The 18,321-nt window shown below is 51.8% G+C and overlaps 5 protein-coding genes across 5 annotated transcripts; 4 read left to right on the top strand and 1 right to left on the bottom strand.

Annotated features, from left to right (window-relative positions):
* Positions 1-4,269: 4,269 nt before the first annotated feature.
* Positions 4,270-4,755, top strand: T069G_05311 (uncharacterized protein; the record flags this gene model as incomplete). The annotated part of the gene is made up of 1 exon (XM_056172521.1): positions 4,270-4,755. The coding sequence occupies one exon, from the start codon at positions 4,270-4,272 to the stop codon at positions 4,753-4,755; it is 486 nt and encodes a 161-aa protein (XP_056029379.1).
* Positions 4,756-5,341: 586 nt separating this feature from the next.
* T069G_05310 (chitin synthase domain-containing protein) lies at positions 5,342-9,051 on the top strand (the record flags this gene model as incomplete). Its single annotated transcript, XM_056172520.1, has 2 exons — positions 5,342-8,540; positions 8,615-9,051. 2 exons carry the CDS (start codon positions 5,342-5,344, stop codon positions 9,049-9,051), a joined length of 3,636 nt encoding a protein of 1,211 aa, XP_056029378.1.
* Positions 9,052-10,123: 1,072 nt separating this feature from the next.
* T069G_05309 (protein kinase domain-containing protein) lies at positions 10,124-13,305 on the bottom strand (the record flags this gene model as incomplete). The annotated part of the gene is made up of 4 exons (XM_056172519.1): positions 10,124-10,645; positions 10,717-12,400; positions 12,465-12,913; positions 12,970-13,305. 4 exons carry the CDS (start codon positions 13,303-13,305, stop codon positions 10,124-10,126), a joined length of 2,991 nt encoding a protein of 996 aa, XP_056029377.1.
* A 1,246-nt stretch (positions 13,306-14,551) lies between these two features.
* Positions 14,552-15,273, top strand: T069G_05308 (optic atrophy 3 protein (OPA3) domain-containing protein; the record flags this gene model as incomplete). Its single annotated transcript, XM_056172518.1, has 2 exons — positions 14,552-14,617; positions 14,683-15,273. 2 exons carry the CDS (start codon positions 14,552-14,554, stop codon positions 15,271-15,273), a joined length of 657 nt encoding a protein of 218 aa, XP_056029376.1.
* Positions 15,274-16,005: 732 nt separating this feature from the next.
* On the top strand, positions 16,006-16,694 carry T069G_05307 (uncharacterized protein; the record flags this gene model as incomplete). Its single annotated transcript, XM_056172517.1, has 2 exons — positions 16,006-16,181; positions 16,259-16,694. The coding sequence occupies 2 exons, from the start codon at positions 16,006-16,008 to the stop codon at positions 16,692-16,694; spliced, it is 612 nt and encodes a 203-aa protein (XP_056029375.1).
* Positions 16,695-18,321: the final 1,627 nt, after the last annotated feature.

The raw sequence follows: 18,321 nt of genomic DNA, 5'->3' as shown, positions 1-18,321 counted from the left end.
CTGGATCTGACCAGCCACAAGGGTTGGGGCAACATGACAGCGTCCATCCAGAACGCACAACGGCGGGTTGCCTGCACCCGAAAATGGAGTGCGGACTCCAACCATCTCCAGACGCCGTATCCCGCCCTGTCCTGACACCGGACCTCTGGATGGTGCCAGCGGAGTCACTTGAAGTACATGGTAGCCCACCGTTTGCGTGTGCTTCGAGATGCTGCCAAGAGCCGATTCCCAGTCATTACATCAGAAATATGCCCCCCTTTCCATGACATGGCATCGCATGGCATAGTGGTATCATGCCGCGTCGTATCCAGAGTTCGCTGGTCATCCGACACTATCAAACCTCGTACAGAAAATGCACTCGCCCACAGATCCGTATTACCTCCCTTTTACGGCCGAGATCTGCCGGTATACGGCAACTGGCGCTCTGGAGGTCAATGCTGGCCTTGCCGCTTTGCTTTGTCTTTATCTGTATTCTCCAAGAACAAGTTGTGTTTGCCCCCCATATTCCCACTTTTCCCCAATGGATCACCTTTGAGTCCCTGCATCTTGGTGTTCCTTTCCTCTCTTGACGTCCGTCATTCTTTTTTTAGTTCTCGTTTCTGCTTCCACTCGTGTCAACTCGTGGCAGTGTGGAGATGAGACGAAATAGTATCGGAGGCTGCTTCATCTGGAAAACCCTTGACGCCAAGTCCCTGCAGACAGTCATTGGCTACAGTTACCCGAAGGGACCTCCAAGAGCAGCCCTCAGAAAAGAGAGACAGGCTAGAAGTTGAAGAACCACAACGGCAAAACGGATCGCCGCCGAAAACGAGGCGAGGCTGCCACCCGCAGTCTTGATTTGCCATTCGTGATTCCGTCAAGCCATAGTGAAAACGTTACGAGTGGCTTCTTCCCTGCTAGCACTACTTGTTTGTTCGAATTTGGACGGAATGGCAACATGGTAACCCTAAACAAGAACAATTCCCCTGGATAGATGGGCTCCGGTCCCAAGCGCCATCTCAATAGTGCGCCTGTCAACGACGCTACAGCATGTCAAATCATGTCGAGATGTTTCTTTGGGGGCGTGCGCATCAGGCCCGCTTGGCCAGCGCCTTACATACTCCAAGAGCTCAGGCGGCATCCTACCGGCATCCTCAACTCCCGAGCCAGCACTTCACTCGATAGCCTCTCAGCCATTCCGTGTGTCATTGCCCGCTCCTACAGCCTGTCAGTGAGCGGCAAAGGCGCATGGCTGGCCTTAGGGCTCTTTCATGTAGCATCCATGTCAAGTCTCCGATCGTGAATCTGTCATGGACTGCATCAATTCTCTCAATGTAAATCCCTGCGTCCTGTCGAGTGTAGCTATTGCCGCTGTTGCAGTAGAGTTTTTATAGTTGGCCGGGGCATATCGTGGTGGCAATCTCCCCATGATTGGTGAAGAGTGTTAAATGTCCCCATGTCCGTTACGAATACGTCCAGCTGCCCCCTTCATGTGCATCTCCCATGCAGTCAACCAGCAGGCAATTAGGCGCTCGCTGGATAGTAGCCTCCTTTTCTTCAAAGGCTTTATTGGGATCCAAAGCACTGCAGACATGTACAAGCATGGAGCAATAGCAACCCGACTCCGTTGATACTATTGCCCAGTAGCACTTGTACTACTATGTAGTGTGGCCAATGTTAAAATCAGCTGGAATGGGGACCCATCTTGGATCCATAGTTGTCCAAGCTCCCTGCGTCTCGACCCCGTGAGTAAAGGTTTCTCTTCCTGGGGATGGCGATGTGGGTGAGAATTGACTTTGAGACGATGCACTTACGAATACAAGTAATCTCACTGTGGCAGCAGACTTGCCGAAGCCGACTTGCCCTGGGCTCAAGATACGACGGAGTCCCCTTTTGCCAGACCACCAAGTGGCCTCGTATTTGACAGGGCAAAAGTCTTGGCGTTCCCCATCCCAGCACATCGGAATAAGAGCGTCCATCAATGGGTCGGTTTGTTGTCCCCACTGCTGCACATCACTCTGCCTGTATGTAAGTACAGACTTGTACTCGTCGGCAACCCGCGCATCAACGTCATATCTCGGGTTTGAGAGAGCGGCCGGCGGAAGAGGTCTGGTTCTCTGCGCTATCTATGCAGATGCCGGCTTATATTGCGCCACTTTATGTGACGGATCCTTGGTCTGCTAGTTGTACTGGCGACAACTGGACGAGTAGAATGCGTACCTGGCCTGGAAGAAACAAGAGAAAAAAAGATAGACCAGGTTTGTCGCAAGTGAGTGCATTAGAACGCTGCTCGCCTTTTTGTCGGTTTCGATGCTAGTAATATGACTCTAGACCTGGTCCGGATTAGCGCCGGGCTGTGCGCCAACTGTAACGCCGGTCAGGGTCCAGGTGTCGATGCAACGTCCAGCCGTACCACTGCTTCTATGTACGGACAAGTACACGTGCAAGTAAGGAGCACGACATCAGTGATGAATGGTGATGGTAAGTGTCCTCAGGAAAGACGAGTTCCAAGCCCCGAGTCACTGACTTTGTACTCAGTTGTTGCAACACTTCGTCGAAGTCGAAAGGCAATAGTGGCGGTCCAGTTGCAAGAAATACGAAGTACGAGGCACGCTGTCGAGTCGTGGTGACGCCGCTGCCGTGGACTGAAGCTTGACTTTCGACCCGCCCGCCCAAAATGTATAAACGACAAATTCATCGAGTATTAAGGTTTCGAAACGTCACATGGTAATATCGGGGGCCATGGGATGCTATGTTAACACTTTCTCCGATTATGGCGCGGTGAGACGGCCTAACTAAGGTAGCGCTTTTAGTCGTGAGATCTGGTGACTCGGCAATTTTCTCATCGGGCTTTCGGCTGTCTTACCCTGTGAACTAAGGCACAAAGTACGTATTTGATGGTGAATTGTGTTTCGTATTGGACAGGTCTAGTCAAGTTTTGCAGTGTTGATTTGTCAATTGGAGGTTGATCCTGGACAGGCAATGGTCTTGAAATGCCAAATCTCGCTGGTTTTGCCTTTTTTTCGCAGCTCAGAGAAGCGACCTGGTTGGGGCTGGGTATCTGAACGCTAACGGCCAGCTCATGTACCTACATATGCAACGTTAGAATTGATTTGTTAGTCAGCTCTCCAGCAACGGTGGGCTAACACTTGAGATTGGTGCTTGCTGTGTACTGGGTCCATGTCGAATCAATAATAGTGAGGCGAGGACATCAACGGGATTGGCGGAGGGATGATGAGAAGAGAAAATCCAAGTGACAGACGATGTTATGTATCCCCAGAGTAGAATGTGGAAGCCGCGATGAATTGATGTATGCACTTTCCATGTACCTGCCATTGCACGAAGCATATTAAGCTTGGCAGGAACAAACTGATGGCAGCTCATGCAGTGGCGGCGGTGGCGTAACTCGCTTGATTTTAAGGTGAAGGAATTCTCAAGCCACTCAATCTGTCACCATACACAAAACTTTGATGAAAATGATTATCTTGCATTTATAGTATATCCACATCTGGAGCACCTATACGTAGATGTATGCAGCACCAAAGTCCGCATCTTCACAGATGGTAATCACCAAACAGTAGAAACCATTGATGTCAATGTCGCTTTTCTTTGTTTTGCAGCTTCCGGGTAGCAATAGATGGATGGAACATTTACTTCCCCACCGCTGACCAGATACGAGTGCTTAACTCTAGTCTAACCCTAGACTTAAAAACTGTTTTTTCGGACGGGGAAAAAAGGATACCTGTGGAGAGCGGGTATCTAGATCATATGTTCCATTTATCATAGCACAGCAGTATTGCTTGTGGACGTACGAGGATTAATTAATCAACAGATTAGGATCGTCTTTAATTACGCTGGTGGAGTCCTGCGCCCGTGCATGCGGTTGGAAACAGGAAAAGTGAGAAGCAGATCAGAAACAAGGAGCAAAAATCAAGGAAAAGAAAGAGAGAACACACCAGGAGCCAATGAGAAAAGCAGAAAAAAAAGCACGAGAGCGCAAGAGCGTTGACATCCAGGAACCAAGCAAGCGAGACTGGTTCGACTAGGTAGGAAGGTACCCAGCGCCACGCCTGTACATGCCGTCTGGGGCAAAGCAAGGGCTCCAAGCCCGTACCCCTTGGCCATGCAGGACCTTCCGCAGCAGGTCGCAGATGTCCACTGGTGCTAGCACCACAACGAATTAGTAGCTGCGAGCAAGTCAACCGCACATCGTATCCATCAATCCAAGTCACTAACGCAACAGGCCATGCCATCTGGCTCGGCGCCTCTAGCGGGCTAGTACCGCCTAAAATGCTCCCCGAGTCGCCCCCCCGCGCCTGCTTTTGGGGCTGGTCTGGTGTCTGGGACAAGAATAGCCACGGAGGGCGCCGTACAGCTCCAGGTCGCTTTTTCCTCCTCGCCTGGACGAACTTCCCCCCTAACCCAACCAGAATCTCTCTGCGAGCGCTGGGGACGAGGCCGCGCTCATCGTCTCTCGTTCAGTTCCTGGGACTTCCATTCGTTCTTCGCGGCGTGTCTTGCGCGTCGCTTCTCGCAATCGGTACGACTTTGTCCATCGCGCCTGTTCCCATCGCGAGCTGCGTCGTCTGTTCCAATTTTCGCTCTATCCGAAACGGTTCCGCTGGGCTCGTGTCGCTCGCTGCCACCGCCTCTACTTTCGCTTACCTCTCTGCTGAGCGCCTTATTCCTACCCTTGGGAACCATCGATCGTTTGCGCCTGCCTGTGCTGCCTCGATCGATTTCCCCCTCTTGGCCCCGAGTTCGACTTTCCCTTAGAATCGCATCTGATCAATTACTCGTGCTTCAACGGCCGGTACAAGCTCGTTGCGAGTGGGCCATCGTGGAAGCTGGAGTTGATTTGATTAGCACCTGCTTAGGCACTACGGAGCACTGCTGCGTCCGCTAAGACAGCGCGCTCACTCGCTGCAAGTGGCCTCGTGTGGTTACAGCCTCCATATTTTCGCTTCCCCACCTGCGACGCCTTAGCGCAGTTTCTGTTTTGGGCAGGCTGAACAGACCACCGCCCGTCTCCCAAACAACCCGCCTCTCGCCAATTGGCTGCGCATTGTTTGTTTGCTGCGCTGACTTCGCATCGGGTGAGCAACTGTGTTTATTTCCTTCATTTGTCGCTTCACTTTCGTCACCCATTCTTTGCCCTCAAAAAGCACAGTAGAAGAGTGACTGTTGATCTTCTCCCTCTTCTTTTGTTCCCTTTTTGTTCCCCTGGGCTTCGGCCACTGAATCATCGCCTGCAGCGCAAGGGCGGACTTCTGCTTGTCTGTCCCTTTGGAATGCTGTCCCCAACGGCCACCCTGCCGCAGCAACAAGACGTTTGGTCACTGACATTCTTCATATAAGAGCCATGTCTCTGCCTGAGAGGCCTGGGGCTAGCCCCAGCTACGATCGCCGAACAAGCTATCGAAGTCCGCCGGCATCGCGACGAGCACGACCCATGGATGTCGAAACCGGCGCATACGAACCTTCTGTTGCCGGTCATCATCGTGGGAAATCCGTCTCCTCATATGCCGAAACTATTTCGAACTCTAATGTGAATACAGAGAGCACGCCTCTGTCCCCTACGGAGATGTCGGGCAGAACTCCTGACCCTGCCTTCACCCGCAAGAGAAGCCTGATCAGGCCGGAGAGGAACCGCATCGACAGAGACCACAGGAACTATCACTATCACCGCCATGCCGCTAATATGACCGTCCTGCCCTCGTCCACTGGAAATGATCCTCTGTTGGAAAATTTGGCTGGGTCGACGGAACGTTCTGCCAATACTGAAAGTGTCACCGACGAGACTCCACGCCCGTCTCGTAGCCGAACCGCCAGCGGAGACCACGAAAAGAATGCCACCACAACCCAACAGCGCCGCGTGTCAGGGAAGATCACAAAGGAAAAAAGCAAGCGATCTTCGAAACGCAAGACCAAGCAGACGGAGGAGCTGCGGCCGCCCAGCTTTTGGAATGTTTACTGCGCCATTGTGACCTTCTGGTGCCCTGATTTTATCCTCGGATGCTGCAAACCGACAAGAGCCCAGCGCCGAGCATGGAGAGAAAAGATGGGATTGATTAGCATCATCTTGGCCATCATGGCCATTGTCGGTTTCTTGACGTTCGGCTTCACCGCTGCCGTTTGCAGTGCACCTCCTGTGAGGCTACGTGTGAACGAGGTCTCCGGCGGTTACATGATTTTCCATGGCGTAGCCTACAACCTGGCCAACTCTCACCACCCCCCGGCTGAGGGTATTCCTTTGAGACAGGATGGCCTCGGCGCCAACGTCCTCTTCGACCTTCCCCAGAAGCACTCAGGAGAAGACGGCAGCTTTCTTTTCCAAAATGTCAATGGCAACTGCAAGAACCTAATCACCCTTGCTGAAGGCTCTGATGTCCCAACTGATCCCTCAGGCGACCTGGCTTGGTATTTCCCGTGTACAACCTTCAGGCAAGATGGGGGCTCGGAACCCAACTTGACTATTCCGTATTACCTTGGCTATGCCTGCCACACCTCAGTCAATGCCCGAAATGCCTTTTATGTCGACCTTCACGGCACGGCCGATGTCTACTTTACTTGGGATGACATTAAAAACAGCTCCCGCAACCTGATTGCTTATTCTGGCAGCGTCCTAGACCTCAACCTTCTCAATTGGTTCAACGAAAGTCAGGTCCAGATCCCTGATCGTTTCAAGGAACTGCGAGACACAAATTCCGACGTAAACAAGGCGATCCGTGGTCGCGATGTGACGCGAATGTTCCAATCTTCGGCCGACAAGAAGTATATGCAGTGCTTCCAGGACATCATCAAGGTTGGCTCCATTGATACCGAGACCGTTGGCTGCATTGCCTCCAAGGTTGTGCTCTATTGCGCTCTGGTCTTGATTCTCTCCGTTGTCGGTGCCAGATTCGCCCTGGCTCTTGTTTTCCAATGGTTCATCAGCCGCAATTATGCCGCCGCCAAGACGTCTCAAAGCTCTGACCGGAGAAAGCGTAATCGCCAGATTGAAGACTGGTCTGAGGACATTTACCGTGCTCCTGTTAGACTCCCTGGCGACGGCAGCACTGTTGTGACCTCGGATAGGAGCAAGCGAGCATCCTCTTTCCTCCCCACCACGTCCCGATTTTCTGGTGTGTACGGGCCAGACCGAAGCTCCTCATCCCGCCGTGTTCCCACGACTATGGCCAGCCAAGGCGGTTCCAGCTCTCTATATCCACCCTCTCCGATGTACAAACAGGGCAATGACAGCCGCGCGAGTTTCCTTCGTTCAGACCCGTTTGGCTCTGCGCCCATTTCCGAAGGCCCCGGCCCCGCTGGCTTTATTCACGAGGCCGTCGTGCCCCAGCCTCCTTCCGACTGGATGCCTTTTGGATTCCCTCTCGCACATACCATGTGCCTGGTCACGGCCTACTCCGAGGGAGCTGAAGGTGTCCGAACTACCCTTGATTCAATTGCTACCACGGATTACCCCAACAGTCACAAGGTTATTGTCGTAATCTGTGATGGCATCATCAAGGGTGCGGGCGAGACTGTGTCTACCCCAGATGTCTGCTTGAGTATGATGAAGGATTTCTCTATTCCTCGCGAGATGGTGAAGCCGTTCTCGTATGTTGCGGTAGCGAGTGGATCAAAACGACACAACATGGCCAAGGTATACTGCGGGTTCTACGACTATGGGTCCTCGTCTCGCATCCCAGCCGACAAACAACAGCGCGTGCCCATGATTACCATTGTCAAGTGCGGAACCCCCGCTGAGGAAAAGGCATCCAAACCCGGTAACCGAGGCAAGCGTGACAGTCAAATCATCCTCATGTCGTTCCTCCAAAAGGTCATGTTTGACGAGCGAATGACGGAGCTCGAATATGAAATGTTTAATGGATTATGGAAAGTCACTGGCATCTCACCTGATTACTATGAAATCATTCTCATGGTCGACGCCGATACAAAGGTTTTCCCAGACAGTCTCACCCACATGGTGTCTGCCATGGTCAAGGATCCGGATATCATGGGTCTCTGTGGCGAGACCAAGATTGCCAACAAACGAGCCAGTTGGGTGTCGGCTATTCAGGTGTTTGAGTACTTCATCTCTCACCATCTCGCTAAATCGTTTGAGTCTGTCTTTGGTGGTGTCACCTGCTTGCCTGGATGTTTCTGCATGTACCGCATCAAAGCACCAAAGGGAGGACAAAACTACTGGGTGCCGATTCTGGCTAATCCTGACATTGTGGAGCACTATTCTGAAAACGTGGTTGAGACTCTTCACGAGAAGAATCTCTATCTTCTCGGCGAGGATCGTTACCTGACCACGCTCATGTTGCGAACCTTCCCCAAGAGAAAACAGGTCTTTGTTCCCCAGGCTGTCTGCAAGACCACAGTTCCAGACGAGTTTATGGTTCTGTTGTCTCAACGACGTCGCTGGATCAACTCGACCATCCACAATCTTATGGAACTGGTTCTTGTCCGCGATCTCTGTGGCACCTTTTGCTTCAGTATGCAGTTTGTCGTTTTCGTCGAGCTTATCGGTACTCTTGTGCTTCCAGCAGCCATTGCCTTCACCTTCTATGTCGGTAAGTTATTGAACTCCATGAAAACAATTATCTCACATTTAGATACCTCAGCCGCTAACTTGTCGCTCTTATAGTCATCACGTCTATCATCCACCAGCCACCCCAGATCATCCCGTTGGTGCTTCTGGGTCTCATTCTTGGTCTTCCCGGTGTTCTCATCATTGTCACCGCGCACTCGTGGTCCTATGTCGTCTGGATGTTCATCTACCTCTTGTCTCTCCCCGTCTGGAACTTTGTCCTCCCAGCCTATGCTTTCTGGAAGTTTGATGACTTCTCGTGGGGTGAAACCCGCAAGACAGATGGCGATAAGGGCAAGGGCGGCCATGACGAGAGCAAGGGAGAGTTTGACAGCAGCAAGATTACGATGAAGAGATGGGCCGAATTTGAGCGCGATAAGCGTGTAAAGAGCGCTTATTGGGGATCGAGAGAAAACGTCGTTGGCGGCAACACCAATAGCTGGGCCATGCCTCCTCCTGGCCACCACAGCGAAGAGTACCTCTCTGACGCATGATTGAGCCGTTATGGCATATGATGACCCGAAAACTAATAATATCGGACCCCCCTTTTTATATTTTATTTTTATCTTTGAAATAATGGAATACATATGGTCACATACGCATATTTTCACACAAACAACAGAAGCTCACCTGCGCATATGATTCGGAGAGAGACCTCGCTCGCCTTTTGTACCACCATCCTTTGTTTCCACCCCCCTGTCCTTCACTTGGCGAAGGAGATGACTGATGGCATTTTCTAACGAATCGCGATTTGCTACATAGAGGAGGACGTTAACATGACGAACAGAAGAGGGAGGAGAGATGTTTTTCGGGCGTCGGACTTGTTTGTAATGAGGCAGGCGATTGATTGATTGATTGATTGAGTCTGATTGACTGAACTGATTGATGGATTGAATGGTCGATGAAGTTTTGCTGTACATAGCTTTTTTTTATTGATTTGAGCCCTGGTTCCGGGGGGAAAGATCTTTTATGACGACGCCGGTTTATTTGTACCATGTTCCCCTTAGCTCGCCAGAGCGATAATAATAAGCACGTTTTGTTGATGACTTTGTTGCACAGGTGATTTAGTAAACTTTCAGTTCTTTTCCCTTGAAGCTATTATCTATTAGGAGAATATTCAACATGATTTCTTCTCTTTTTTCGTCTTTTCGCCCAGTGTCCAACCAAAAACTCGAGTTCATTCATTCAATCATTCATCGCACAAACCAATATCAACATGTATCAAACATGTGTAAACAGGGTATTATATCCCATTTCAAACAAAAAAAGGAGAGAGAAAAAAAGCAGAGGCCATCTTCCACCAGCCCTTCCCCTTCCCCACCAACGCCAGAATTCCCAGAAAATCCTTCCATAGCCCAAAGTCCGTCGACGCCGGCCTACCATCATAGCTGTTGATGCATATGAATTGGAGAGAGAGAGAGATAAGAAAAGAGAATCAAGGCGAATAAGGCCTTCTGAATACTACGCATTTATTATTCATAGTGGCCTTGTCCTCTCTTGATGAATTAAACCAAAAACACAAAGCCCAGCTTATAGGCCCCAATCGCTGCGGTAGATTCAGTAGATTCATTTCTTAGAATTCTCCACCTCCTCGCCCAGCTCCCAGGGTTTGCATGGGTCGACAAAGGTCGATATGCGCTGATCACCCCATCGAGCGCCGATGGTGACCCAAACGTGCTTTTGGGGAGCGGTTGCATGGACCGTCTCTCGGTATCCGGTCCATCTCAGACGCGATTCCCTCTCCATGGAGCTGTTGCCGAGACCACCGTTGGTAGCCCACTCCTTGACAACGTCCTTGATAAATTCGACCTTTCGGCGGAAGTCATTCGCCGCAGGGATGCCTTGAATCTCTGGTTCGATCTCGGGCCGCCTCCTGGAGGCCGTAGTCGCAGTTCGCGTTGATGATCTCGCCTGGAAGTTGAGCAAAGTCTGTAGGGGATACGACAGTGTGGCGCGGTCGTCCAGCGCGGTGGCACCAATTGAGCCTGTACTGGCGAGCCTCTCTGCCGCCTCCTGAGGTAGATGCCAGAAGTGACACCAAGTTCCTGTTGCGTCTAGGACAATCTTGGTATGATCAGGGAAGTTGAACTGTGCAAAGGAGCCGTTAGTATCTCATTCTATGCTGTAAGGGTTACAAATCTTATCAGAAGTCTTCTTACCTGAAGGTGTCCGTCGCCAAAGACCCAGCAACCAACATCTCCGAATCGCTGGTAGAAAGTTACTAGCTCTGCAGGCGTTCCCTTTTGCCCTGGAGACAAGGTGCCATCTGCCTCGTCCTCTTCGGCTAGCACGTCATCACGGCCATAAGCAATCATATAATTGGCAAATTTCTTCCATAGGATGATTCTTTCCCGCTTTCGGTGTTGAAAGACGTCCTTGCCAGGAGCCATCTTGCCGGCTGTACCATCCTCGTTTATGGTCACTCGAAACTGGTCGGGGGAGATTGTAACCTGGGAAAGGCCAGCCTCCCCATTGTTCTCGAAGAACTTGATCGGCTCTGTCATTGGTACTGGCTGATGGCGGTCTTTGTAGGAGTCATCTTGTCGTCGAATGATATGTTTCTCTGCGCTACGAATGAAGACACCTGCTGGAGGGAGTAAAGCGGTTTTGCTACCTTCAGTGGTAGGAATGTCACGAAGGATGCATCCTACGCTGCCGTCGTTCAAAATGTAACCGAGACCAAATTTGTTCGTGTAATCAACCCACTTGACCACAATATGAGGATGTGGCGGCGGCGAGGTCTTTGAAGAGATGATGGCCATGGTACGGGCGTTGAGAGCTCGCTCAAGCTCCGTCTGGAGTTCGCGTAGTCGGTCAAGGATATCATCGGGCTTTGACCCTGGCATTTCCGTAGGCGACTCGGCGGGGCTAAACAAAGTGGCTGATCGAATGGATTCCGAGTTTCGTCTTTTGTGCATCGGTACATTTGCAGACGAGCCTTGCGCTGCCCTCTCGTGTAAATTCGGTGCAGACCGAGCTGCTGAAAGCTGAGCCCTTGCTGATACGCGCATAGTTCTGGCAGTAGTAGCAGGCTCAGGGGCCTCTTTCGACGGAGGTGACGGCCTACGAGTAGCAGAATCTGGTCGCTCTGAACGGGGTCGGATTTTGGTACTTTGTGAGGCAGTGAGGACGGCCTCGGGAGCGGTTCGACTCCTTGTAGAGGTAGATGGGGCGAGAGGTCGGCCTTGCGATCGTTGTTGAGCCGCGAAACTCTGAGGTGGTTGTCGTAAGAGGCCTGTGGGAGGAGGCATCCTTTCTGAGCCAACCATGGCATTTTCCTGCCCCTCCATGGCCATTGATCGTGCAGAGACGGATGCTGCATGCTTTGCGCGAATCTGCTGTTGTTCTCTGAGCCAGTCATCAAATGGTCGATAGACTACGCCATCCGCGAGAGGGATAATCGGTGTCAGGCCTGCCTTTTCCTCGGCGGCCATCTCTTTCCAGATCTGAGTGTGTGAAGGCTTTTCTGAGCTCCAGGGTCCAACATTGCAGTCCCGGCACTGCTCCTTGAGGTTACGGTGAGACTGAGCTAGCGTAGAGCTGCTCAGGCGCGAGGCATAGTACTCATCCGCCTCAGGAGGGATTTCTCGCAGCTTGGAAGTGATCTCCACGGATGATGGCATATAGCCCGTAGTAAAAAATGGATGCTGGACGATGGCGTCGGGGTCGGGCCGCTGGTCTGCATCCTCAAGCATCGTGGCCACCAGGTCTTTAGCCTCCTGGCTAATGTATTTCTGGGATACCTCTGCACTTGGCCATTCGTAATCTCGCTCCCTGGCACGGCGATAGATTTCGTCTGTAGTTGAAGACTGGAAAGGCGGTTTCGAGGTGAACATGGCAAACCTATTCGTCTTCATTAGCTTTTTTGAACCGGAATACAAACTTCAAATTGTCGGTTGATTCTTACATGATAATGCCCAAGCTCCAAATATCAACCATGTGGTCATGGCCTTTCTTTCCCTTCTCAAGGATCTCAGGAGCAATGTAGTTTGGTGTGCCACATAGAGTGGTTCGTCGGATGGTTTGCATATCCCTGCCAGTGACTACCAATGCAGCAAGGCCGAAGTCGCCGATCTTGGCATTCATCTGGTGATCCAAAAAGATGTTGCCCATTTTCAAGTCTCGATGAATAATGCCCTTGCCGTGCATGTACTTGATAGCGCCGGATATCTGAACGGCATAGAATCGGACCTCGGGCTCGGTGAGGCCCTTTCGACGCTTCACCATGTCCATAAGAGAGCCATTGGGGCAAAGCTCGAGCGCTAGGAAAGTGCAGTTGACGTATGAAAATGCCCTGAAGAATTGGACAATGTTCCTGTGGCGCATCTTGGAATGGATTTGCAACTCGGTTTGAAACTGCCGTGTGGTGAGCGGATGTGAACAGCCAAGGTGAAAACCGCAACGGTACTAACCTTTTGCTCCATTTTGGAGGGCATTTGGCTCTTGACAATCTTGAGAGCGAACTTTTGCTTGCTTGGTAGCAGCTGGCCGCTGTAGCAGATCGCAAACCCTCCCTTTCCCAGTAATTTTCCAATGTGGTAGACCGCGCCATCTGGACGATCTGCACTGCTCGGTTCGACAACCTCTGGCGGAGGAGGGGGCGGGTGTTCTTTATCTTTGGCAACCTTTAGCTGGGCGGCCGCTTTCGCTTTGGCTTCTGTGGTTTTGGGCATTCGCTGGGCGTTGACATCCCTAGGGGACAACGCCTCCACGTCGATGCCTCCCCTGGGGACTAGCCTGTGTGCCATGGCGACGGAGACACCGCTGGTGCGAACGAGAGGGCCGATCGATTTACGTAGCGATGAGGAATGGGCAAGCCGAGGAATTCAGCAGTTGCCCGAGAACGTGTCGTGAGGAGCCTGGGTAAAAAACTTCAACGCGATTAGAAGAGAGATCCCTTTGGCAAGAGAGTTACCAAGTAGAGGCAAAGGTGCGCGCCCAAAGCTCGGCGAGGTGGGAGGCAAATGGACCAAAAAAAACAAAATAGGGCGAGGCTCTCAGCTTGTGACATAAGCCGCATGAGAGCAGACAGGCGATGCTAAAAAAGGTCAACTCACAGGATGCTTGGATACACACAGCATGCAAAGGAGCAACGATGCAGCGAAGGCGTTTGTTGTGACCAGCTTCAAAGCATCCAGCCCGCAGCTTTGTCAACAAAAGGCATCAAGCAATGCCGGATGGCTGTTAGGCGGCTGCTCGGCCGGAGGATGGAGGTTATGATGCAAGAAAAGGTGAGCGCAAGCGTGACCAGTCGCAGCCACCGAAGCCCTGGCAAGTTGACGTTGACCCCATATTGTGATTTGTGTACTTTGTGGGAGCTGGTTGCTGCTGGCAACAGCATGGCATCTTGCGGGTCTCACCGCCATTGCCGTATTGATAAGTGGCTGTAGCGAGGTATTTGGGGCATTTGGGGGGCCCACAGCGGCCAGATTGGCTGCCGTTGGGAGGCGCTGCGAGGGAGGGCTTAGCGGACGGTAGTGGCTAGCTCCCACTGAAGCTCTGCCCACTAAGCACCAGATAGCGGGATGAAGTGTGTACAAGCACATGCCTAGACAGCTCCAGCTGTCATGTCAACAACATTGAAGTCAGCTCTGGCGAATCAAGGCTGGCATTGAGATGGACTGGTGTGGTGCCTCGATACATTCAGAGCATAGTCGTAGGTGCCTAGTTTAGCGTTTTGCTCCAGTATGAGCTGGCAACAAAGCAGCTCAAGTAAGGCTCAAGTTAGTTGGGCTGTGCTGTATGCTCTCCCGAAGGGCCAGCGCCGGTGGGCACCGGAATAATCGCGGGCTCCGGCGCGGACAAGAGGCAAATTCATGGCGATGCCGGGCTAGCTCTTCCCGTAAGGCCTCCATGAGAGGCACATGCTCAGCCCAAACCTCGCGCTTCGAATAAAACCGTGATGGAGTAATTGACAGACACGAAGCCGCCCGAACACATTGAACCGGACAGGGAACCCCGCAGACGGCATCGGCATCGGCCCCAGACCTCACAATGGTGCCCCTCCCCTTGTTCAAGCTCGCCTCTCTTCTTGTGCGGCACGTCTCCAAGTATGGCGCGGTACGTATTGGACTCCGTTGAGCTTCGCTGCCGTCCTTCTGATGCTGATGCCATGCCACTTCCAGAACCGTATCAAGGCCCAGGCCCATGACCACCCGCGATTCCGGGCATTCGCAGCCAAATACGGCCAGGCGATCCACCAGCTCAACATGAAGATGTCCGTCGCCCTCCTCAGAGACCCCGAAGCAGAGCGACGAGCAAAGGAGATTGCCGAAGCGCCCACAGTCAAGACGGAGGAGCAAACCAAAAAAGATGAAGTAGCCAAGCAGAAGGCGAAGAAGAAGAACGAGCCCGAACCAGCAAGCTATCCCAGGTTTACACTCCAGAACGTGTGGAGGCGCAAATTCCGGCCATTGCCAGAAGCCAAGGCCGTAGATCTGTTTGCCGATGTTGCTGGCGACACATTTATACTTTCCGTGGCGGGAGCATTGATTATATACGAGTACTGGAAATCATCACAAAAGCCCGATGCCAACAAGGAGCGGTTTGAGGAGCTGAATAGAAGGTTCGAGGAGCTGCAGAAGAAGGAGGAGGAGCTCGCAGATGCCGAGGAGAAGCAGAGACAACGATTCGATTCTCTTGAGGATGCTCTCAGGACGTTGAAGGATCCAAAGACGAAGCAGCCGCTATTCCCGTCATTGCAAGTCAGCTCCTAAGCAGCATATTCACCGGCGCCGTGGCCTTATCTAAACCAACGTAGGCATTGCGATTTGCCAATGCCTGTGATATGGTGAGCTTGTAAGGTATCAAGCCTGGTGGATGATATCTTGCGTCTCTTGGTAAGGGCAAGATTCGAAATCGCATATGGGGTCTGAGGCTTCTTGTGCAACCAAACTCGGTCTTTTTTGGGCCGCTCAACACTCCACTCAACATCGCAAGCAATGTGTTTTTTTCTTCAATTTTTACTTATACTGGATATAAAGCGTGTGGAATAAAGGTCGATGGATATTTAGAAGGATCAATGGGAAAGGGATTGGACATGAATGACGTGGAGAAGGAGCGAAGAGGCTCATTCCCACATTGAACATGCCAGCTGTCATGGGGAGCGTGGTTTAGGTATATCTACATCTTTCATAGGTACATACAACACGAGTAGAACCCTGAAAAGAGAGGGAAATTAGAAATTCCTTGAAGAACAAGACAGCCGAATTGTCAACTTTCCTTGTCACTAGAGAGCCAACGGCTACAATGTTTTGCTCGTCTCTACGGCGGCGAAAGGATTGGGCAGCAGTGGTTCCAGCTCTTTCACGAACCACTGGCTCAGGCTGGAAAGGCGAGTTAAAAGCTAAACGAGATCCCGATATCCAAAAGCCGAAGCTGATATCAATTGCTCGCCAGAGACGACTCTCGATGGCTGCGATGTTTCCTTCGCACTGGCGCCGCAAAGCATGCATCGTCAGAACTTCTTCAGGATCTTGCTGCTCTCATCTGAAGAGGCCAAAACGGCAGCTGCCAAAGCAAGAATCGAACGACTTTCCATGCTCGACGGCGGAAAGAATGTAGCTGTGATGCTGCTCCTAGACCAGAGTGGACGTGTGGACTCACTGGTTGACTTGCAGATGAGGTGAGAGCTCACATACCTGGCCTTGCACCTACATCTAGGTATGCAGGGCATCTTGCGCAAGCGCCCGTCCCTGACAGAAAGAGCCCCAGCATCGTGACGCACGGCATGGCCTCCGTCCCCATAATCCCCATGTCGTCTGCAGCGGAACTAGTCGGACGCTTGGATGCCCTGCGCCGTCAATGTGCTCCAGCCCATACCGCCAGCGTTTCCCGTCGTCGCAGCCATGCCGATGGAGTGGCAGAGATACGCGGGCTCGCATCGCATTGCGTGCACGGCCAGGCTCTCCCTCCGGAACATGTGGACATCCTGACTGACGTTTCGGCGGGATTGGGGAGCTTGGCACAGCTCGTGTTTAGTGTAGAGGGACAGAGGAAGATTTGCGACTTGCTCGGCGATGCGCAGGGCGGTAGGGTGATTTCATTTTTTACGCATGGGCACGAGGCCAATCGCCGTTTGAGCATCTGGGGACAGGCTCAGTCATCCAAGGGCGAGAGAGGCGGACAGGGCCAGTAGAGATTCGAGTTTGCGGTGAATGACTTTCTTCTATCCGTCTTTTTTTTAGAAGATCAATAAGCATGATGAAAAATGCCTACTCAGTACTTGTACGAGTGGATGCTTGAGCGGGGATGAAATGCCCAGCCAGAATCAGCTGCCCGTCAATTGTGTCTGGCCGTGTCATCCGATCCTCTGCTCATTCACACCGTTAGTTCCTGGCTAGATATCTCGTCACCGAGCTGTGATTGCTTGTCAGATTTCCATTGCCAATATCACGACCATGATCCATGCGCTACGAGCCCACGTGAAGAAGAAGAAATCCGATGAAAATGAGCCGGCATGGCGGTCAATGCAGAACAGAGCTTTGTAATGGGGCGAAATACCTAGTGCTGGTCAATAGATGGTGATAGCGGCGGTGGTTGGCTGGGGGAAGCAAGAGGGGAACCAATCAGCGAGAGTGTAGAGCCGCCCTGAGGCTGAAGAGGGCAATTCTAAGGTAATCCGCTGAGGGCGCTGGGGCCACGCTTTTCGACGGTCTGTCTGGCTACGACTCGAAATAGTGAGCAGTCAGTACGAGATAGTTTTTCTCTTGTCAAGCAAAAAAGGCCGTTTAAGCGGTCTGTCGTTCATCCGACGGAGGGCCCTCGGCTTGCTCTGGGCATGCTAATGTAGAGTGATTTGATGTGATGAGAAAAGATGACGGATAGTGTCTGTAGTAATAAGTGATAGCCAGCGAGCTGCTGATAATAATGGAGACCATCAAGTCCCGCCGTATAAACAGCCAAGCATGAAGTCGATGGTAGAGATCGTTTCTACGAGGAAAAAGCTTATTTATCTCGAATTCATGCGAAACAAAAGACCAAATAACATTAAAAAGGCGAACAAACACAATGTCGCATCGCCTGTTCCCGCCAACGTGGCAAGCGGGAACGGAAATGCAAGCATAGAAAATGGGACGCTCAACCAACAGCAAGATCTCGAAGGGCTCGGAAGCCAATGATTAGTGACGCCACAGAGAAACAAAAAGAGACTGGCATCGCGACCCGCAAGTTTCTATTTCTAGGACCCCCCCGGACGAAAGTATCATGCACAGGACATGGGTGCACTTGGTAGCTTGTAATTTTCTCTCGCTCTCTTTTTTTTTTTGCGTGAAGACGACCAGGGGAGGGGAGAGTCCCGCAGAGGAGGAGGCTTTGCTGCCCTAGACGAAACAGGTCAAACGCGGCGTGCTTCACAATTGGGGCATGTGAGACTGCCATGGTCGCGCCTCTGTTCGAGGAGTCGAAAAGAGGAGTTTACAAGGTATTTCGTCTTTTTCCCCTTTTCTTTTTGCTATTGAAGAAATGGCAAAAGAGAGAGAGAAAAGCTGTGTTGTTAGTTTATGTAATAATATTGACTGCATCCCGAATGCAAGGCATGCGGAGCAACAGGATGCCCGGATCAGACCTCCGAACTGCAAGGGAAAAAAGCACCCAACATACAGAGTTATCCAAGGCGCCAATCCTAAACGGGCCTCCGAGATTTTGAATCATGCCGACGTGCCTGTTCGCTCTCTCTCGCCAATGTGCGGCTGCAGCGGAGGTGGCATCGCATCTTTGGTCGACAAGCTCTACCTCAATAATACTTGGCAGACACACGCTAGAAA

The sequence above is a fragment of the Trichoderma breve genome, chromosome 3 (assembly GCF_028502605.1).
Source record: "Trichoderma breve strain T069 chromosome 3, whole genome shotgun sequence".
Taxonomy (NCBI): domain Eukaryota; kingdom Fungi; phylum Ascomycota; class Sordariomycetes; order Hypocreales; family Hypocreaceae; genus Trichoderma; species Trichoderma breve.
Note: the sequence above shows the minus strand (reverse complement) of the source record. Positions and strands in the feature narration are given on the sequence as shown.